The sequence below is a fragment of the Lepidochelys olivacea genome, assembly GCF_965140295.1.
Source record: "Lepidochelys olivacea isolate rLepOli2 genome assembly, chromosome: 1".
Taxonomy (NCBI): Eukaryota; Metazoa; Chordata; order Testudines; family Cheloniidae; genus Lepidochelys; species Lepidochelys olivacea.
This window is the reverse complement of record NC_140411.1, coordinates 159,738,842-159,760,217: the sequence shown is the minus strand read 5'-3', so window position 1 is coordinate 159,760,217 and position 21,376 is coordinate 159,738,842. Positions and strand designations below refer to the sequence as shown.

The 21,376-nt window shown below is 44.2% G+C and overlaps 1 protein-coding gene across 6 annotated transcripts in view; it reads left to right on the top strand.

Annotated features, from left to right (window-relative positions):
• PDE9A (phosphodiesterase 9A) overlaps positions 1-21,376 on the top strand; it is an 81,811-nt gene that overhangs the window by 10,572 nt on the left and 49,863 nt on the right. For 5 of the 6 annotated variants that reach the window (XM_084624488.1, XM_084624487.1, XM_084624490.1 and 2 more), the window contains 3 exons: positions 2,229-2,299; positions 4,099-4,176; positions 5,136-5,179. In XM_084624488.1, coding sequence (XP_084480614.1) covers positions 2,229-2,299; positions 4,099-4,176; positions 5,136-5,179 — 193 coding nt within the window. The remainder of the gene's footprint in view (positions 1-2,228; positions 2,300-4,098; positions 4,177-5,135; positions 5,180-21,376) is intronic. The other variant, XM_084624489.1, reaches the window with a different exon arrangement.

Sequence of the window (21,376 nt, the reverse complement as noted above, 5' to 3'; positions counted from 1 at the left end):
CTAAGTTCAGCTACAATTGCCATCATCTCCTAAATTATTGCATTTGTCAGTTGTTTGTACAATAATGGGCTTGTGATATTGTGTCGGACAGTTTTAGTAGCTAGAACCTCTGAAAGATGCTGTGTTTTGCTAAGAGCAGGATTTCAGTCATATCTAAATCTGATTAAAATATATTTAAAACCTTGATTTACTGCTTTGATTGCAGCTGGATTGTAATAAACTAAGGTCCATCACTGTTGTGATTATCAAAATAGCCATATAGGGTAAATTGATGCCAGTTACTTTCCAAATAACATGTAATAACTGGTAATGATCTGTCTCAGGTTTTTAATGATCTAATTGTTCAATCCTGTACATTTAATCTAGATACCTGAATGAGTGGGGTCCAGGCAGTGAGGAGGAGGGTGCTGCAAAGACAAGAGCCAGACCTGAGGAAGAATAGATTAGAACAAGGAGCCTGAGTGGGGCTGCAGGCTGATGGTGGGTGGGGGGAGAGGGAGACTTGGGCAGGCTGGTCAAGGAGACTGCGACTGGATGAATAAAGAGACTGGGATTATGAGCTAGGGAAGGCCATGGGGAGGGAGACATGGATCAGATCAGCAGTTAGGGCAGGAGGGAGACTAAGACTGGGAGCCAGGGAAGGTAATGGGGAGCAAGCCAGTAGGTGGGAGGATACTGGAACTGAGTGGGGGAAGAGTGAAGGAAGTGGCCGGGGAAGGGAGAGAGATCTGATGAGGAGCTGGGTGCAGAGGAGAAGTGGGACTGACTGGACAAAGAGAGTGGTTCAAAGAGCTGGGACGCAAGAGAGAACAGTGAAGTTGGATGAGGAGACTGGGAATGTGGGTGGAGGGGGCAACTGGAGGCCAGGGTTGGGGAGAGAGGCAGACTGGATGAGAAGCCAGGAGGGGAGAACTGGGACTGGCTGAGCAAGGAGGTTGGGACTGGGGTGAGAAGCCTGAGGCATGGAGACTAGGAGCTGCCAAGTGAAGAGAATGAGATTGGAAGAAGGAGCTAGGAGTAAGGAAGCAAAAGAATTGGAACAGGCTAGAGAAGGGGTCATGCTTGGGGGGGGGATAAACAGAAGAATCCATGCCCAGTAGAGCACACTCCCCATTAGAGCCTGGAATGGAAAGCAAGATCCTTGAGTCTCACCATTCCTCTGCTGTAGGCAAATATATGTGACACCCACTGGCAAAGCGTCCTGTCCCCCCTCTAGTGCTGGTCCACATACAGGAAGACAACCTACTACTGCTATCAGTTACTCGAACGGCAGAGGTCTGTGTGGTGAAAGGAATGAGGCAGGGGATTGCAGGAGGACCACGAGTGTGTCCTTTCTCTTCCTGCAATCCCCTTCCCCACATCTTCTAACTTCTGCAACAAATGAAGCAGGGGTCTGACAGACAACAGTCTTCTTTACAACACAATCATGCTTCATCTCCAGAGCAGGTCTATCCTGTGCACTGAAAGAGGCAGGGGTCCAATGGAAAAAATAGTATGTGATCATGTAATTAAAGACTGTATCATAATGCAAATGCACAAAGGGATGACATGGAACACCTAATGCCAGCATTTCCTGACTTTTGGAGATTTTTAAACTGACATCTTTTAGGGTTGTCTTTGCAACCTTAATAGTGTTTTTTAACATAATTTTTTGTGTGTAAAAGGATAAAGGGCATTCTTTGGGGGTCAACAGCAGTTGGAAAAATTAATCTCAAGTGGATTCAACTGCTAACTTAATAGTACTGCAATAGTGCCATACATTACAGTGGGAAGTTTGGCTTCCTTGGAAAATATTACATTCCATCTAAATTACAGGACCGGATCCTCAGCTGATATAAATCAGTGCAGCACCGTTGACTTGAATTAACCAATGCAAATTGACACTGAGGATCTGACCCATTCTATAGATCATGATCATTCTCTAGATTAATGATAAAGTTTCTTTTGCTGTCATTTCAGATACCATATGCTAGATTTGTTGATAGTTCGGTTAGGATTCCAAAATCCCCTTTCCTGCTCTGCTTTCTCATTGAAAATAAATGAATTAGAAAAGGGGGAAGATAAGAAAGGGAGGAAAGAATTTCGATGCCCAGGGCAAATCAGATATTTTAAAAGCAAGAATGGTCATTTATGTAAAGCCAGTACATGAGGTCCATGTCCAATGGAATTTAACCGTACCTTCTCTTCTTTTTCTTGTTTTTCTTCACTGCTGCTGTTTTGCTTGGAAGGTGGTCTTCAGTAAATACTGCAATTCCAGAGATATTGTTGACCTCTTCTGCATTGCAACTGGGTTACCAAGGTAGGCATTAGTTGATACATTTGACAAGGGCTAACACACCTTTCACCTTGATTCCTTCCCTCTTCAGAACAATTCAGAGGTGGGCCCAAAATGGAACCTCACACCCAACAATCCCTTAGTTTTGGGAAGAGGAGAATATATTTCAAAATCTAGATCTGAACCCAGATTTGAATTTTGCATCTCAGGCATATCTCAAGTTACAGAATGTGAGAATCAGAAATTGGGGTAACAGTAATTCATGCATAATGAATAACAGAAGAGGGCTTAATGCACTATTGGAAGGTGCTCGGATATCACAATATTAGTCTGGTATAAGGAATAGAATAGAAGAGAGGGATGTTTTGAGAAATTGTGCACAGACAAGCCCAGTCAAGGATGCCAGTTTTACATTTGGGGCACTGTCAAATAGAACTATACCACTCTTGTTCAAGGTTCCTGGTATCCAAACAGAGTACCCACTAGAATTTTGCACAAATGGGACAAACAAACAAAAAATGTCACCGAGTCCCTTGTTCCAGGCCATGTTCTCCTTTAACTGGGTTATTTTTGTGAGGTGGGGGGCGGTCTAAAAATTCCATTAGTTTCCATTCCTGGAGTTTCTTGTTAATTGTTTCATTTGGGATAGAGTTTGGTGTACCTATCCTCCACAAAGAGAATTGGTTGGAGGTTTCACCCATGAATCTGGGGGAATCGGCCAGCAACCCTTTGCCTATGCGCTGGAGTCCAGTTCCCACTGCTCCCTAGACATCACAGAACTCTCTAAAAGGGGTATGCAGAGAGGAGTATGATGTCCCTTAGATGTACACACCCACAGTACAAAACCCAAGAAAAACATTAAATCACAGGGTTATTGAGTGTGGTTAACTCTGTGGGCATCTGGAGAATCCTACTGACTATTATTTACATAAAACTCTGGGATTGAATCCAATAAGCTTTGCTGTTTACCCTTGCTATTACCCCTCCTTTGATATTGGAGAGCTCAACAACTGTCATTTGCCTGTGATGTCAAGCACTTCCACTGTCCCTCGGAAAACCTTGTTTAACAATGTAAGCCATTCATGGACAATAACAGGAGGGTTTCAGTTAAACAGGTTAGGTTATGGTTTGTTTTGAATAGGGCCATACAAAGGGCTGCTGAAGTTTCACTAATTTCAAACAAGCTTCTGGTGAGCACAGTTCAGTCTGTGGTGCCCAAACTAGCAAACTAATATTCAGAAAACATTGCCCTCTTTTCAATTGCTGTTGGTGTTTTGTTTTTGTTTGTTGTGAAGGAGTTTCTTTAACAATTTCAGAATTCCCTTTTGTAAAAGAAGTGGATAACAACACTGATAATCACTTGTGTAGCTTGGAGGGGGTTGGATTTTGTGTGTATTATCTCAAGGTAAGTATTTTTATTGATTTTTAACTCCGTCAATATATATCTGCCAAGTCAATAAATCACGATACCTCCTCAGTAGAAGTCAGTATCTGATTATTCAACAGCACAGCATATGTGATTTTATAGGGAGCAAAGTTCCCTCTGGGGAAAGACAAGACCACAATTGCATTTTAATCACAAATGTCTCTTGTGGTTATACTGTACAGAACATAGCCATTAAGGACCTAATTCTCCACTGCCTTGCCCCTGGTGTAGTCATCTACATCAGTGCAAAGTGGGTGAGATACAGCAGCTACTCAAAATAGGAGTGTTTTAAGCCCACTTAGCCAGTTATACCTGTGCAATGCAAGGTCTGAGGCAGCACAGAATCAGGACCGTCACTTTCGAGGTTAAATAAACCTCTTTGATTTGTGTCTTTCAGGAACACAACTATCTCACTTTTGACAGTTGATAATTGCATGGTATCCATCGATCCAACAATGCCAGCAAACTCAGAGAGGTAAGCCTGAGGAGGACACGATATTGTAAAATAGCGTCAAGCCCAGGGAAGAGGGTTTGTTTAGCCATAAACACCTTTCCTGTGCAATGTGGCAGGAGAGCCTGTGCAGTGGGAAATAGCTGTCAGCAGAAGTTGGGCACAAGATTATAACACTAATGCCTCTTTGGTTTGTAATTTTACCTGCTATTAAAGTAGGCGGAGTTATCTGAGGAAAAACTACTGCACATAAGTATTTCATGTAGAACATCCGTTTACAACCCACTATGTTTACTCCAAAGGCTCCCAGCTCCCTTAATTCACAGTCTTTTTTATTTCTCTGTTAGAACTTAGGCATGTCATTATTTGGAAACGGGGGGTCCCGGCTTTTATGAGGTGCTGCTCCAAGCCCAACTGCTCTGAACCCCATTTATTTTTGTTCCCTGGCTTCTCAGAGCTTGCTCTGCCTTGCTATTTTTTTTTTTACCGTGGCCACTCTCATTATTTATTTATTTATTTGTATTACCACAGTGCCTAGGCCCCCACCCCAGTCATGGGCCAGGACCTCAGTATGCTAGGCACTGTACAAACAGAACAAAAAGTCTGTCCCTGCCCCAAGGAACTTTCTTCTTCCCAGTGACTGTTTCCTTGACACCTCTATTTCCAAGCTAACCTGACTCTCCCCAAAGGGGAGAGATTTCTGCTGTGCTTATAGTGTGACCATGGTGTGTTCTGGTGGCACTAAAGCAGCCTGAACAAGTCCTTGACTACCAGTGCAGTGGCAAATTTGAAGGCGATAAATTCATAGAAAGTGCATGTTCTTTATTTCCATGGGTAAATTTTCAACCCATAAATTTCAAGCTGGCTCAGAATGCATTCATATGCTTCCTCCCACTCTTCATGGCATGTACACCAGTCCTATACAGAAAACACAAAGTGTTTTATCAGTGTCATTGTAACCAGCCCTCTTTGATATTTTGCAGTACTCCATATAAAGTGAGACCTGTGGCCACTGGACAGTTATCAGGTAAAACACCTTTATTTTAGTCATATTTTCTAAAATGCCTTTGACTGAGCTGGTAGTTTGGGATTAAAATAATCTGGAAAATGTATTACTTGTATGTTCTCTAGCTATACTGCAAAAAACAAAACAAAAATTGATCTGACATGGCTGTGGCTATGCCATAATCAAGAACTGTGTAAAATATTTAACTCCCAAGTAAAAAGTGGTTAAATTCAAGTTGGAGACACATCTGTGAACATGTAGCATGGAATTTTCAAAAGGACTCACCACTGGTCTAACTCCACTCCCACTGAGGTCAATGCTAAAAGTCTCAGGGTATGTCTACACAGCAACTAGACACCCATGGTTGGCCTCTCTGGCTGTTGTGTAGATCTGTTGTGTAGATGTCTGGGTTCAGGCTGGAGCCTGGGATCTAGGATCCTGCAAGGTTGAAAAATCAGAAGTGTACAGAGCAATGAAACAGCCCTGCAGCCCAAGCCCTATGAGCCCTAGTCAGCTGGCACAGGCCAGCCACGGGTGTCTAGCTGCTGTGTAGACATACCGTTCCCACTGAGATCAGTAAGGGTAAGGCTGTTGCTGATCACTTTTGAAAGTGTTTTGTAGTGTTTTGTTTTGTTTTTTACCTCTGCAAACATCTCCTCAAAGTTGGGCACAACATTTGTACCCTAGGTAGCACTAACAGGCTGAGGAAAGGGTGTCGTTCCTTCAAACATTTACTGGGCGCAGGTTCAGTAGCTCTAAATAAATGCGACATGACTGAAGAAGCTCTGGGTGGACAACAACATTGCATATACCATGTGTGCTTTCAGGGGCCTGTTCTCCAAAGCAGCTAAGTTGTTCCTTCTCCAAAGGAACAGAAATGGCACTTTCACTTCAGTCCGATCTGCTTCACGTTTTCTCTCTGCTTTTGAGCAACATGCTTAGGCCAGCAGCTCCCAGAGTTTGGTGTGGCGAGCACAGGAGGTTCACAAGCACATTTTTGTGTTCAGCAGGGAGCCAGCTAGTCATGTGGTAGTGGCTGTTTCTGTCTACCTGGTTCTAGAGCAGTGGTTCTCAAGCTGTGGGTCTCCAGGGATGACGTTAGACTTGCTGGCCAAAGCCTAAACCCCACTACCCAGGACCAAAGCCGAAGCCCAAGGGCTTCAGCCCCGGGTGGCGGGCCTTAGGTTACAGGCCCCCAGCCTGGGGCTGAAGCCCTGGGGCTTTGGCTTTGTTCCCCCCGCTCGAGGTGGTGGGAGTCAGGTGGGCTCAGGCTACAGTCCCCACTTCTGGGGTTATGTAGTAATTTTTGTTGTCAGAAGGGGGTCGTGGTGCAATTAAGTTTGAGAACCCCTGTTCTAGAGGGATGCTGGCTTTGCACTGCAAAGAAGTGTGCAGAGGCCTGTAAAGGCAGCTAGAAACAAGGAAGAATAGCCTGGCCCTAGCTGCATCTGCTAGCTTCCATTGGAAGAGGAATATCCAGAGGAAAAGGAAATGAGGCAGCCTGGCAATATGTCCAGGGGAGGGCCAAGCAATTGGGAAGCATGTCAGGAGAGAGGGAACAGGTGACAGAGAAGCATGTGCAGGGGAGCAGGACAAGGGAGAGGAATAGAATGGATTGAAAAGGGGAAAAGATTTTCTGACAGTAAAGAGACTTCACATAGCAGTGACTGCTGAAGACTGAGGAAGGCTATCCAAATGAGAGGAGAGGGGTCCATGTGATAGCAAATGGGAAGGGAGCAAGCCTGAGAAATATTCTTCTTATTAAAATGTGCTCCACACTGTAAAAGGGTGAGAACTCTTGGCCTAGGAGCTAAATACCTGCATTATCAAATGAGAAGGAAAGGGGTTTTAGGAGGTGTGCCCTTCCTTAAATTCCGACTAGTGTCATTGTTTGCTTGCCTCATCTACAAAAAGGGACAGATCCTCATTTGGTATGTGTAAGTGTGGCCCTGCAGTCGAGCTACACTGATTTACACTGGCTGAGAATCTCACCCGATGGCTCCAGGTAGTTTGGCTTTATTTACACGAAGCCCACTTTGTATTTTCCAAGAGCACATTTGCCTTTTCACACTTTCTGATAGTCCTGGTTTTTTGGTCAGCTGAGGGTGGGGGGAGGGGAGAATGCTTTGTGCAGAGTACGGCTCATCATTTTCATACTGTCTGTGGCTTCTTGCTTCATTTTACGAAGTAGGGATTCCCAAAGATCTAAGCTGGAAAGGGCTGGAAATTCCTGGTGGTATAGTAGCCGAAGCAGGCAAACATTTTCTGTTTTGGAAAAAGAGAAGCAAGTTGGACTGTATGCAAGGGAATTAATGTTTCTTTTGTTTCTGTTTCTCATTTACATTGGTTGCCATTAATTTTAAACATTCCTGACCTTTTTCAGGGGATAAAAAGAATTGAGAGTGGGAAAGTGTTTTTTTCTGTAAAAATGCTCAGTTCTAGTTCTTTCTTTTTAAACAACCCTGACTTCATGAAAGGAGGGTGCAATCACATTCTGCTTTCAGAAGCAACTAGCTGTTAGTCAAATAGATGCCAAAAAAGGCTCACAGCAGTTTCCATACGGGGTGTAGCTAGCACTGCTCTTTTCACTGCTCTCTGACACAGCTGGAAAACAGTGAAGTATGGGTAAATGGAGCAAAGAGGAGCATGAAAGATGAGATTGGAAAGTTTGACCCTTGGAAAGGAATATAAGCAGTAGCTTCACCACAGTGAGGCCTGGTCTACGCTACAAAGTTAGGTCGACGTAAGCCATTTTGCATTGACCTAGTTGTGCATGTGTCTACCCTGAAATTTGTCTCCCACCAATGTAAGCGCCTCGTTACAGCAACGCAGTTACACGTGCCTCCCCAAGCAGCATTGAGCCATGGTTGATGTACAGAGGTCAATGCTGTGCAAGCAAAGACACTGAGTTACCTGTGTTGACCCTAGCAGTCCTCCAGCAGCTGTCCCACAATCCCTACATTGACCACTCTGCTCTCAGTTGTGAACTTCACTGCCCAGGAGCACAGAGACCAGAAGGCCCCTCCTTCCTTTTAATGCCCCATGAATTTTGAAAATGCCTGTTCCTGATTGCCCAGCCTGGTGAGCACACCTGGAAGCTCTCCACTGTTGTGAACAACTGCCCAACAGACCATGCTGGCTACATGCTCCAGATGAGCTCCAGCTTGGCATAGACAGGAGATACTGGATCTCCTAGGCCTGTGGCGAGAAGAGGCTCTGCAAGCACAGCTATGGACCCACCATAGAAATGTGGCCATCTATGAGCAGATTGCATGGGGGTTGCAGGAGAAGGTGTATGACAGGGACCAGCAGCAGGGCCGCATGAAAGCAAAGGGCATGTCAGGCATACCTGAAGGCCAGGGAGACCAATAGTGATCCACAGGCCTGCTGCTTTCACAAAGAACTGCATGCCATACTTAAAGGAGAACCCACCACCATGGATGCCTCCAGGGAGCCTGAGCCACAGTTCCCTGACCTGAACAGCAAGGAGGAGGAGGAAGATGGGAGACAAGCAACCAGGGGAGGGGGTCCAGCTATGCCATTAGCCAGGAGCTGTTTGAGACTCCAATGCATCTAGTCAGTCCTGGCAATCAAGAACGAGTGAGCCCAATGGAAGGGAAGGATCTTGGGGTAAGTGTGTAAATTTATTTCCCATTACAGTGGTGGCACTCCCAACTTAACAGGACACATTTATCGATTTTGCATTATTTTACTTCTACTAGAAGAGGCAGCAGTACAAAAAAGAGAAGTAGTGTTGTTATATGCTTTTCATTCCCCTGTAGAGTTAGGCAAGGTGTGTACCATGAGGAGAAATTTGTTTATGTCCACAGGGATGTCCCTTGAATCCTTCTGAGAGATCTCGATGATACTTTCATAGAGGTATTTTGCAGTCCTTTCCAGAAGGTTTCTAGGGATGGCAGCCTTATTTCTTCCTGTGCGGTAAGACACTTTCCCATGCCAGTCAGCGGTAACTTCAGCAGGCCATTGCAGTACACAGGCTAGCAGCATACAGGCCTAGGCAACTTTGGGTCACCAGCAGCAGCTGTGATCTCTGTGCCTTTGTCACCCTCAGGAATGAGATATCAGCTAAAATCACCACAGTCTGTGGAAAATGGTGCCAGTATTCAGTGCCACTGCCCTAGTTTCATGCAACTGAGTAATTCCTGCCTCATTTCCCTCACCCCTAGCAAGACTTATTCACCACGGCTGGTGCTGAGTGGTGCCGTATACAAGCACTCCAAAGCAGAAGTGTCAATAGGCATGGCCTGTTTAAAACTTCGGGGGAGCGAGGGAAGTGAGTTCTGAACTTTAACTTTTGCTTTCTGTTGTGATAATACTGACAAGGGTACCTCTGTGTTTTATCTGTAACTGCTGAAGTTGCAGCCTTGAAGGGGTTCCCCCTTCACACCAGCAGAATACCTGAGCCAGATAAGGAGGAGAAAGAAGAGGACTTGGGACAACATGTTCAGTGAGATCCTGCAAGATAGTGCTACATGAGAATGGGAGCAGAGGGCCTGGAAGGTGAACATTGCAGACAGCCTGGAGAAGGAGAGTGTGGAGAGGAGAAAGGCCCAGGGTTCCCAGCAGGAAAAGGAGAGAGAGATGCATCAGGACATAATGGGGCTTTTCTTGCAGTAAACACAGATGCTACAGGCTCTTGTGGATCTACGGGTTCAACAATCCTGGGGTCTCCTCCCTTTGCAGTCCATGGCGAACTCCATTACAGCACTTCCCTGCAGCCACCCATCAACATTCCACATGGCACCAGGGTCCACAGTCCTACCACACAAGGGACATTAAGGACCAACAGTGCTTCACTGACCTTATGAAAGCCACGGTAGCTGTATGTGTAGCACAAATGGATATGAATATTCTTTCCCCTTGATACATTTTGTTCTATTAATTTATTAAAGTTTTGAGTGTATTTGCTTTTAAATTGCACAGATTTTTCTCTGCACTGGTTTTGTTACTGAATAAAATTCAATTATTTGGAACATCTTCATCAGTTCATAACATACCTTGCAGAGTGCGTAGCAGTTCTGAAAGCACCCACTTACTTGTTCCTGCATAGTGTGACACAACTCACAGGATCAGTGACAAACCCACACAGTATAATAATCAAAATGTACAGCAAGCAGCACAAAATTAATAGGTACATTGACTGTTACATGCATAGATGTACACCAAGCACCATAAAATTCCTAACAGGCCCCCTCACAGCAGGGCCAGGTAGAGCACACCACACCACACCATATTACTGTGGCTCACTGATAAAGTGCCCTTTCAAAGCCTCCCTGAGCCATATAGCTCCTTGAGATCTTCTAATAGCCCTTGTGTCTGGCTGTTTAAACTCAGCAGACAGCTGCTTCACCCTCCACTCCAGCAGCAACTTTTCCCCCTTTGCTTCACAGCTATAATGCAGGGCACAGCAGGCAGCTATAACTATTGGGATGTTTTTCTCACTGAAATCCAATCTTGTGAATAAACAACACCAGCGACCCCTCAATCTACCAAAAGCACATTCAGCTGTCATTCTGCACCTGCTGAGCCAGTGGTTGTGCATCAATACAAGCACTCCTGGTGACTATCGCAAAGCGCCGATGCCAGGAGACAAGTGTGCACGCACAAGCGTATACTAACTGCAGCAGCTTTACTCTGACATAACTTGCATCAACCAAAGTTTGTACTGTAGACATAGCGTAAAGGTGTGATGCACAGGTGTACTGGTAAGAGGCCAGTCTTTGTCCTGGCCATAGTCACATAGGTCAGGACTGCGGAAGATTACCACAGTCACATGATAGGGGCATCCTCCGTTAACTCCAGTGAGTACTGTTATATCACAAGTAGCTTAGATTTCTGCAATGTGAAGACAGCGGTCTCATTCCTGAAGTTAAAATGGTCTTAGGACTCACAGATTCATGACAGTAGTGTTTTGGAACAACTAAAGTTCAAGCACTTCTTAATACGATAGATGCGAGTTAAATTATGCTGAAGATCAAATCCTACAGAATTCCAACCCTTAAGGAAAACAATAAAACTAAATTCCTCTCTAGCATTTTCTTTCTGAGGCCTTTGTCATCACTTAGATGCACCCAATTCACCTCTGAGCTTTTCCTAGCACCACTGTCACTAGATCAGTCAGACAAGTCCTTGGGAAAAGTATAACAAAGTAACCTCATGACCAAATTTGGACTGCATATTGAAATGCAAAGAGATCAGTAGCCTCTTTGTCTTATCAACTGAGATGATATCTAGACAAACGCACAGGGCAATTAATGCCTTTACCACTTCTTTCTACAGAGCCTCAGCATTAGGAACAGTTACCAGTGCATTTCATATTCTGTTGGCCAGACAAAGAGCGAAGAATGCATCTCTGCCTCCAACTTCAGTTGCCCTTTATTTTCCTTGTCAATTAGCTTGTTATCAACCACTCATATGGAAGAAAGCCCATGATTCTTCCCCAGAGATACCAGCATGAATTGGAAGAGTTGGATCTACACAAATTAATGTAGCTGCCTGGTACGAGACCTGTGCGCAAATCTGTTTATATACCCGCCTTGCTGATTGATGAGCCCATTGATGATATATAAGTGAGACCCACAGATTTTTTTGAATAGTTATATATAGCCTATTGTACCTATTCGTTATTTGTGAAATGACAGAAACTTGTCACCAATGCCTGAATCTACATATATGATGATCTATTTTCATTTAGGAGACAAGATAACTCTTAAAACTTATGCAAGAGTGTGACATGCTCATTCTAAACAATGTCTTCAGGGAAAAGGTCCCCATCCTGCAAAGCTGTTCCCTACATAACTTATTCACACAAGTAGCTCGTGGGCTGGACTCTGATCTCGGGTACGCCAGTGTAAATCCAACAGTAGCTACTGTAACTTGCAAAGAGAGTACTCACCTGAGTAAGGGTTTGCAAGTTTCAGCCCTAATTAACTTGTGGAGCAATCTTAGATGATGAGCTGCAATGGATTTGGGGTCAGAATTAGAGCTGGCTACAAAACAAGAATTCCGTTTTGTGAAAAATTTCAAGGTTTCAGAATTTGTTTTTGTTCTGCAGTGGAACAAAACCATGACCTTTAAAAAATTTTCAGGGGGGCAGAGCAAGAGACCCTTAGCAAGAGCAAGAGACTAGCCTAGTGGTTAAGACCCTCTCCTGGAATGTAGGAGATGCAGGTTTAAGCCTGTCCTCTGCCTGAGCTCTCTGGTCCTGTGATTATTAATTATTTCTGCAAAGTCCAACTGGAGAAATTGAGACTGACTCTATAGTCCAGTGGGTAGGGCACTTAGCTGGAATGTGGGAGGCATCTCTGCCTGCTTCAGAATGGGCACTTGAACCTGGGTCTACCACATCCCAGGTGAGGGCCCTAATCAAATGACTATTGTGCGGAGGGTCTCTTCTGTTCCCAGAAATTCCAGCTTAGACCTCAGCAACATTTCCATCCAAATTTCCATGGAAAGCTTTGGTTTTGATGAATCGGCATTTTCCAATAAAAACACATTTTGTCAAAAAATTCCTAACCAGCTCTCATTGTGCCCATTTCTAAGGCGTTTGTTCTTCTGATCTTTTACATTTGGAAGGGCTATCATCCTTATCAAAACAAAATGCTTAGAGATAAATCCTGACTGCGAGCTGGACAGAGGCACAAGCTCGGGTAGGTGTGTTGAGGATGGGACCATGGGGCAGAAATTATCCAGCCTGATTCTGGTCCTTAGGCTGAGATTATCACAGGCCTTGCTTGGCCACCTAGGGAAGTGTGAGGTAAGCCACAACCTCCCCCCGCCCCACCACCTGCTTTGACCTGCTCAAAATGCAATTCTGACTGTTTTTCAGGGGAACAGGACCAAATTGCCTGCTACTCCCTGTGCCCCATGAGCAACTCAGTGGGAAGTGGTAAGATCCCTGCTTCTGCCTCCCCATACTTGTAGGCTGCAATAGCTGTCTGGGGCCAGAGGTGAAGCAGGGGAGGGATTGTAACTCTGGCCATTCTAAAGAAGGCACCGAGGGGTTATGGGATATGAGGCCACCTGTTTTAGTGTGTGTGTAACCTACTCAGCCCAGCATATACCTGTCCTACTCTAAATTTCTCCTGATTCTGGCAGGAAAAATCTGTGCATGGCAGCAATCTGGCACAGTACACTTGACAAAGAAAGTGCTTTTACAGCATTGGTATGCACCTGTTTTCTGGCCAAACCTGAAGGCTGCTGGAATTTGGCCTTTAAAGAAAAAGGGCAAACTCCTCCTCTCTGATCCTATATTGCAGAGCTCATATCCAGGCTGTGGAAGCACTGCTGAATATCATGCCCTCATTTGGGGATCAGAGTAACAGCCGTGTTAGTCTGTGTTCGCAAAAAGAAAAGGAGTACTTGTTGCACGTTAGAGACTAACCAATTTATTTGAGCATAAGCTTTCGTGAGCTACAGCTCACTTCATCGGATGCCCGATGAAGTGAGCTGTAGCTCACGAAAGCTTATGCTCAAATAAATTGGTTAGTCTCTAAGGTGCCACAAGTACTCCCTTTCATTTGGGGATGAATTTCCATTGTCGTCATACAAGAAACCTTGCCGAGAGCTCCACACACAGCAAGTGCAGAATAGGTAACAGATAGCTGCAGAAAGAGTTGAATTTGGCCTGTAAACTGTGCAGCATTATTTTACTGCAATATCATTGGGTGGGTGTAAACCTTCTGATTTTCACTTGAAAAATGTTGGGGAGCAAAACTGAAGTCCTTTGCAAATTATGCAAAAACTCTTGTCTTGTAAAACCATATCCACTTTTGTAAATGTGAATTTCAGAATGAAGGTGACAATTACGTTGCATGTTTGCATTCCAGTAGGAGCTAGAGGCCCTAATGAGGCATTGTGCTATGCACTGTGCATACATGTAAGGTCAGATTGTGATATCCTGATGCACATTAAGTTACACAAGGACTTGCAGTGAAATCAATGAGATTACTGATGGCATAAGGCAGTATTCAGCATGAGAGGGAGATTGCAATCTGGCCCATAGTAAGAGCCATTCCCTGCCCAAAAGAGCTAAATAGATACAACAGACAGAAGATAGGAGAATGGGAAGATTATTATTATCCTCATTTTACAGATGGGAAATTGAGGCACAAAAGTGCAGATCCTCAAAGGTTTTTAGTCACCTAACTCCCATTGATTTCAATGGGAGCTAGGGTCCTAAATGCCTTTGAGGATCTGAGCCAGAGAGATTAAATGGTGTCTGCATAATTCTTTTTTTTTTTTTGTATAAGCAATTATATCATTCTTGATTAAAATGGTGAAAAGAAATGGTGCTTTGTCTCTTTAAGATGAGAGGAACTACCATTGTTAGTCATATATATTTATTGCACTCTAGGGTTGTAAAAACACATTTTTGTTTTGAAAGTCATTTATTACATCCATAAACATCACATTGCAGTTGATTGTTCCCTGGATTAGAATGTCCTGGTACTTAGTGAGTTTTGACAGGCGGAAGGAGTGAAAGTAGAACATCTAGTTTTGTTACTGGGTTGGTTTTTAAAAGTAACTTGTCACTCTCTTGTATGCTACAGTCATTGAGACAGATCTGAGAGGCATTGAATTCAGGGTACACAGGTTTCTGTGTTTATTCTTACTGCTGGACTCGTAGCATTCCAGGCATTGTATACGGTAAGCAGAGATGAAGCTTTCCTGGTATTTTAAATAAGAAGTATTATTTGTTTTCTTTCAGCTCTTTGATTTTCAACAGCAGTTTTAAAACCCTTTCTGAGATAACTGAAAACTATTCCCTGTAATGGAACAAATCTTTTTATTTGCTCTTCAGGTCACTGAACCCGGGAATCGAATAAAATAAAAACACAACAGAGCATGAATTAGATCCTAGACTTTCAGATTACTGTGTGCTTGTCCCATTTTAGAGTCACATTCATGTAATAATCAAATCATTTGGAAAATAAAAGCAAATGTTCCTGAGAAGTATTACTGATATCTCTCATAATTAACTGTAATATTTTGAAGAGTAGCCTAGTGATAATGGATGATCTCAAAGGAAACAGAAGCTGTTTTAAAGAAATATATTTTATATGTTGGGTATCTATTTCTTACATGTGTATACAACTGATTCTTTTCCAAAATGTATTTTGCATTATGTATGTTATATTCATGATACATTTTGGTATATCAGAAAAGTACAAGAGGCAGCTGTTAGAAATGACAATGTGTTGTTTAGAAATGACAATAAATGTGTGTGTGCCAATATATTAAAAATATATTTAAAACATATGCAAGAATATCAAATATTTAGCTTGCATTTCCAGAAGAGAGTGAGAGAAATATAGCATATTGTTACTGGACTTCATTTGTGGAGGACAGGGGATTATATTAGCACCATTTTCTCATTTTACTTTTTTAAACCTAACTAAAAGAACCTACTTCTTAAAATCTAGTATCTTGTTTAAGAAGCAGTTGCTGTTTCAAACACTAATTGCATGGTCTTGTGGATAATCTCAGCAAAGAGTCTGGGGATTTACTAGATAGAGGAAACCTGAACTACTCTGCTGAGCAAGTTTAATGGACACAGCTGCTGGAGACAGAGAGCTGTCTACACTAGGACCTCCAATGTTGCAAACAACAGTGCAGCTGAACCAGTGCTGGCAATGGTGGGATTTTTACATTTTAATTCCCTACTGTAGACAAGGCTGTAGAGATGGGTTAGGTTTGATTTTCAGGGGAAAGTGCTTGGGAAGTTTGTACTGCAAATGCCAATGCTCTCCCTCTCCTATGGATACTCAGAGGACTCTGTTCTCCAGCGCTGTCAACCTGGCACTTCATATTAGCATTTTATGCACTTACATTTTTTAAAGGTTAGCAACTTTTTAAAGTATACTAAGAATTTTTTAAAGAAAGTCTGTTTTTTTTTAAAAATAAATCAATTAATATATTACCATATAATATAAATTTAGTGGTCTGATCCTGCCATCCTTATGCAGGCAAGATTCCCATTACTCTATTAGGAGCTTTTTCCTGGGTAGAGACTACTCCTGGGGGAATTCTGCACCACTGCGGACATGCAGAATTCGTGTGCAGTACAGAATATTTTTTTCTCAGCAGAAAATACATTCTGCCAAGAAGTGCTGCAGTTATGCCTTTCACCCTCTAGGAGCCACTGTGTGCCGGAACAGACAGCAGCCACTCTGGGGTGGGAGCTGCCCCAGCTGCAGATAGGGAAGAGAAAAGGCTGTGTTCCTCAAAGTGCCCTGCCCATGGGGCAAGGTCAGGAGGCAAGGGATATGGAGGGATGGATAGGGTGTGGCACATGGACCTGCTGGGGGGTCACAGATTGGGGTTCAGAAGGGCCAGTGGGAGGCACAGACTAGGGTAGGGGCTGAATAAGGATGGGGGTACAGGGACACATGGGGCAGAGGGAAGGGGCTGCAGAGACATATGGGGGGGCTGGCTGAGTGGGGATGCAGGGACACATGCGGACAGGGGCAGATGTGCCTGACTGAATGAGAGAGACTAAGGGTCAGCCAGGGTCTGCATGGGGAAGGCTCCCTAACAATCCTTTCCTGCATAAAAAAAACCCTGTTCCATACTTCTCCCACCCATACCCAACAACCCTCCAAGTTCACACCCAGGATCCTCCAAAGCAATTACTTCCATCTCCCTCAGCTCCTCTGTTACCCTTGGCTCCCCCAAGCTTTTGCACTACTTCTGAGGAGCATAGGAAATACATTTCTGTATCACAGTTCAAATGAATTATTACTCTGATGTCTGTATTAATATGCCTAGTAATTAATCTATTTGTCAAAAAACCTTTCCTGAATCATTTTTGTTGTCTGTATTGTTACAGACATACTTGCTGACAGGTATTCTGAAATAAATTACCAAAATAATTGAAACTGGTGTGATTATATTGTGTTATTTTGACAAATAAAATATGCAGAATTTAAAAATGTTGTGTTCAGAATTTTTTATTTTTTGGCAAAGAATTCCCCTAGGAGTAAGACCTCAGGATTATGCACTTTTCTGCTTTATCCTAAGGATGTTTGTGTAGTACAAAGCAACTTTGCTGTCCTGCTGCATTATCAGTGGTTTAGAACAGAGCTCTGTAACTGGGATTTTACTTGGAAATACTGATACTATGATTGGTCCTTGACTGGGGCTGTTGGGCACTATGATAATACAAGGATATTATCTTGTAGCATATTGGTAAAGCAGAATGTAGCCTGTAGCATATTGGTAAAGCAGAATGTACGGACTAGTGAGGTGGTCTCTACTGCAGGTGGGATGCATAGATGTTAATTCTCATTTAAGTCCATGCTTGAATGGGGAAGAAGGCATAAGCCATGTGCACAGAGGTAAAAATTAAAGCGTGAGTAGCAAAATCTAATGTAGAAGTAGGTTATCTCCCAAGCAATGTCAACAACAGATACATCTTCCATGTTTACTTTCTAGATTTACCTCACTTAGTCCAAAACTTTGGACACATTTATGTTTAATGTTATTTCAAATGCTCCATCTTACTTTAATTTGCATTCGTGCCACAGACTCTTGTCCAGTCAAAGTTATTTCTTTTTCATATATATTTACAGTTTTACTGAATGTCAGTAAATACAGCCTAAAAAACAAACCAAATGCCAGCAAAGGATATCAAGGCCAGTGAGGATCATAACATTTCAGACAAAAGAGTTAAGGGGTACCATTTTTAATAGTACCTAAGTTACTTTTGAAAATGATGCTTAGGTGCGGAAGTTATTTAAATGCTTTAAAATTTTTTACCCAAGATTTCCTTTTAGAATTATAGGCCTGTTCCACTTTAAAATGTCTATTGCTGATTCCTTCTCTATTGGTTACATTACATTTGGATAAATAGCGCAAAACAAAGAGTTTGGGACAGATCCTCAATTGGTGTAAACTGTCATAGGTCCATTGATTTCTATGGAGCTATGACACTTTATATCAGCTGAGGATTGCCCTTAGACATTTATATATTGTGTGTGAGTGTACATATAGATGATAGAGATAAATGATAGCTCTGTGTGTGTAGATATAGGTGATGGATATAGCTTCTGCAGCTATACTGGGGAGGATATAATCTGGCTGTCGTGTTTCATGCTTCAGGGCATAAGCATAAATAAAAAATCATGTCCCTATAGCATGGCATTTCATAACTAGAGCAGTTACCCACTGTCAGGAATAGAAAGGATACTAGACAAGTTGGATCAAGGGTCTTCCCTAGTATGGTACATCTTAGTTTTTATTGCAAGAATTATTTACTGGAGATTGTCAAAGGCAAGTATATCCTGAATGCCTTTCATTTTGTCAAACATCAGCGTTCTGGAAAGTTGCTCCTTATTTATCTGTCTTAAGGTTTGCTAACATGCCAACTACTGCAGTACTAAGCATTGTAAAGCCAAGATATAGCATAAACCTTTCCTATATGTCTAAAGTGTACTTGCTGTAGTTGTGTTGTCATAAAGAACAGTAAAGAGCTAGAATTCTCTCCTGCAGTAAGCATTGGTCTCAATGTTTGGTGTATTGCTTTTCCTCCCATTGAAGAATTAGCAATGTTTTACTTGTGAACATGGACACCACTTCTGTAGGTTTTAGGCTGTTTTTTAATATGTACAAAATCAAGAAATTTTACTTGCTGTTTTCTAGCTACCTGGTTAAATCACTCAGTGCTGTCTAGGGCAGTGGTTCTCAAAGCCGGTCTGCTGCTTGTTCAGGGAAAGCCCCTGGCGGGCCAGACCGGTTTGTTTACCTGCCATGTCCACAGGTTCAGCCAATCGCGGCTCCCACTGGCTGCGGTTCGCCACTCCAGGCCAATGGGAGCTGCGGGAAGGGTGGCCAGCACGTCCCTTGGCCCACGCCACTTTCCGCAGCCCCCATTGGCCTGGAGCGGCGAACTGCGGCCAGTGGGAACCGCAATTGGCCGAACCTGCGGACGTAGCAGATAAACAAACTGGTCCGGCCTGCCAGGGACTTTCCCTGAACAAGCGGCAGACCAGCTTTGAGAACCACTGGTCTAGGGTTGCCAACTTTCTAATGGCACAAAACCAAACACCCTAGCCCCAGTCCTTCCCTGAGGCCCCGCCACTGCTCATTACATTCCCCCTTCCTCAGTGGGTCACTCTCCTCCACCCTCACTCACTTTCACTGGGCTGGGGCAGGGGATTGGGGTGCGGGAGGTGGTGAGGGCTCTGGCTGGGAGTGCGGGCTGTGGGGTGGGGCCAGGGATGCGGGGTTTGGGATGAAGGAGAGGGCTCCAGTCTGGGGGGTAGGGTCGAGGGATTTGGAATGTGGGAGGGGGCTCCGGGTTGAGGCAAGGGGTTGGGGTGCAGAAGGGGGTGCGGGCTCCAGCTGGGGGTGTGGGTTTTGGGGTGGGGCCATGGATGAGGGGTTCAGGGAGTGGGAGTGGGCTCTGGGCTGGAGAAGGGAGTTGGGGGGCAGGGGGGTGAGGGCTCTGGCGGGGGGTGCAGGCTCTGGGGTAGTGCTGAGGATGTGGGGTTTGGGGTGCAGGAGAAGGCTCTGGATTTGGGCGGGCTCAGGGCTGGGGCAGGAGGTTGGGGCTCGGAGTTGGGGTCACAGGCTTACCTCAGGGGTCTCCCAGTCAGCGGCATAGCAGGGCTAAGGTAGGCTTCCTGCCTGTCCTGGCTCCATGTTGCGCTGTGCCCCAGAAGTGGCCATCAGATCCGGCTCCTAAGCGGGGGGGCCAGGAGGCTCCACGCGCTGCTCTCACCCGCAGGCACCGCCCCTGCAGCTCCCATTGGCCATGGATCCCAGCCAATGGGATTGTGGAGCTGGTGTTCAGGGCGGGGGCAGCACACTGAGACCTCTGGCCCTCCCGCCTAGGAGCTGGACCTGCTGGCCGCCTCCAGGGCACAGCACGGAGCCAGGACAGGTAGGGACTAGACTGCCTTAGCCCCGCAGCACCACTGACCGGACTTTTAATGGCCCGGTTGGCAGTGCTGACTGGAGCCGCCAGGGTCCCTTTTCGACCGGGCTTTCCAGTCAAAAACGGGACGCCTGGCAACCCTAGTGCTGTCCTATCATTTATAGCTTGACTTCCTTTTCAATTTCATGTGTTGGGCCCTCTAGAAAATTAAAATGGGATTCATGCTAAAGCTAATAGAGCAAGTTAATACACAGACTGGCCTTTCTTGTTTGGGGACCTGAATTTTAATCCTAGTTTGGATTACAAAGGAAAATGAATATGGTGGTCTCCTCTCCTCCTGCATTTACTGTGTTGTGTGGGAGAAACTTTCACAACATCTGCTTGCACACTACCTGATTTATGATCATGCTACTAGTCTCTAACTTTCATGAGCACTAAATTCACCTGAAATTTTTTAAGTTAAAAACAAACAAACTAGAGGATCTAGTGGTTTCCTAGGTCTCCAGAAAGGTCAAAATTTTATATTTCCTGTAATGCAGTTTATTTCCACATTGTAGTTACTCACAATGGAGGACAGGGAGTAGGCCAATATCTGGAGTGTGTTTTTGCAGGCAATGGCTGAAACGCACTACAGACTCCACAGTCAACCAGCCAGCTCCGACTCTGCAAAATCACCTTATTTAGCAATGGTGTGTTATGCCCTTGTAAAGAAGACACTTCTGATACTATTACCTACCCTAGAATACAACATGGTTATGGAATGACACTTCCTAGATTTAAGAAGTTACTGAACGTTTCTGCTTTTTACAGTCAGTGCCAAAGATAGGACTAAAGCGTGATCCCAAGCTGTGCTTTAGCTACGTTGAGGCATTAACATGTTGTTACTGGGTTCTTCAGACAGTGTGTTTATAGTGTAAATGCAACCTGTGTGAGCCAGAAAGAGGAAAGTGGGCCAAGATTTTCAAAAGCTATTAGTGATTTTGGGTGCCTCCAGTTTTGGGTGTCCACCCTGAGACACCTGAAAGGGACCTAATTGTCAGAGGATAGGAGTAGAATTCTTTCTGGAAATCAGATATTTTTCAGATATCTCAAGTTGGGCGTCCAAAATGACCAGCCTCTTTTGAAAACCTTGACTGTAATCTGTAGCCAGAGGATATGAGACTGTGGTAGAACCAAGGAAGTAGCAAGTCCAGTGGAAGGGGAAAGGTACCATCACTGGCATATCTACATTCCAAACGAATGGTTACATTCAAGGCACCAGAATAGCTGCTTTGCTTTATATATTTCTTTGATGCGGACCCACTGCGAAAACAGGACAG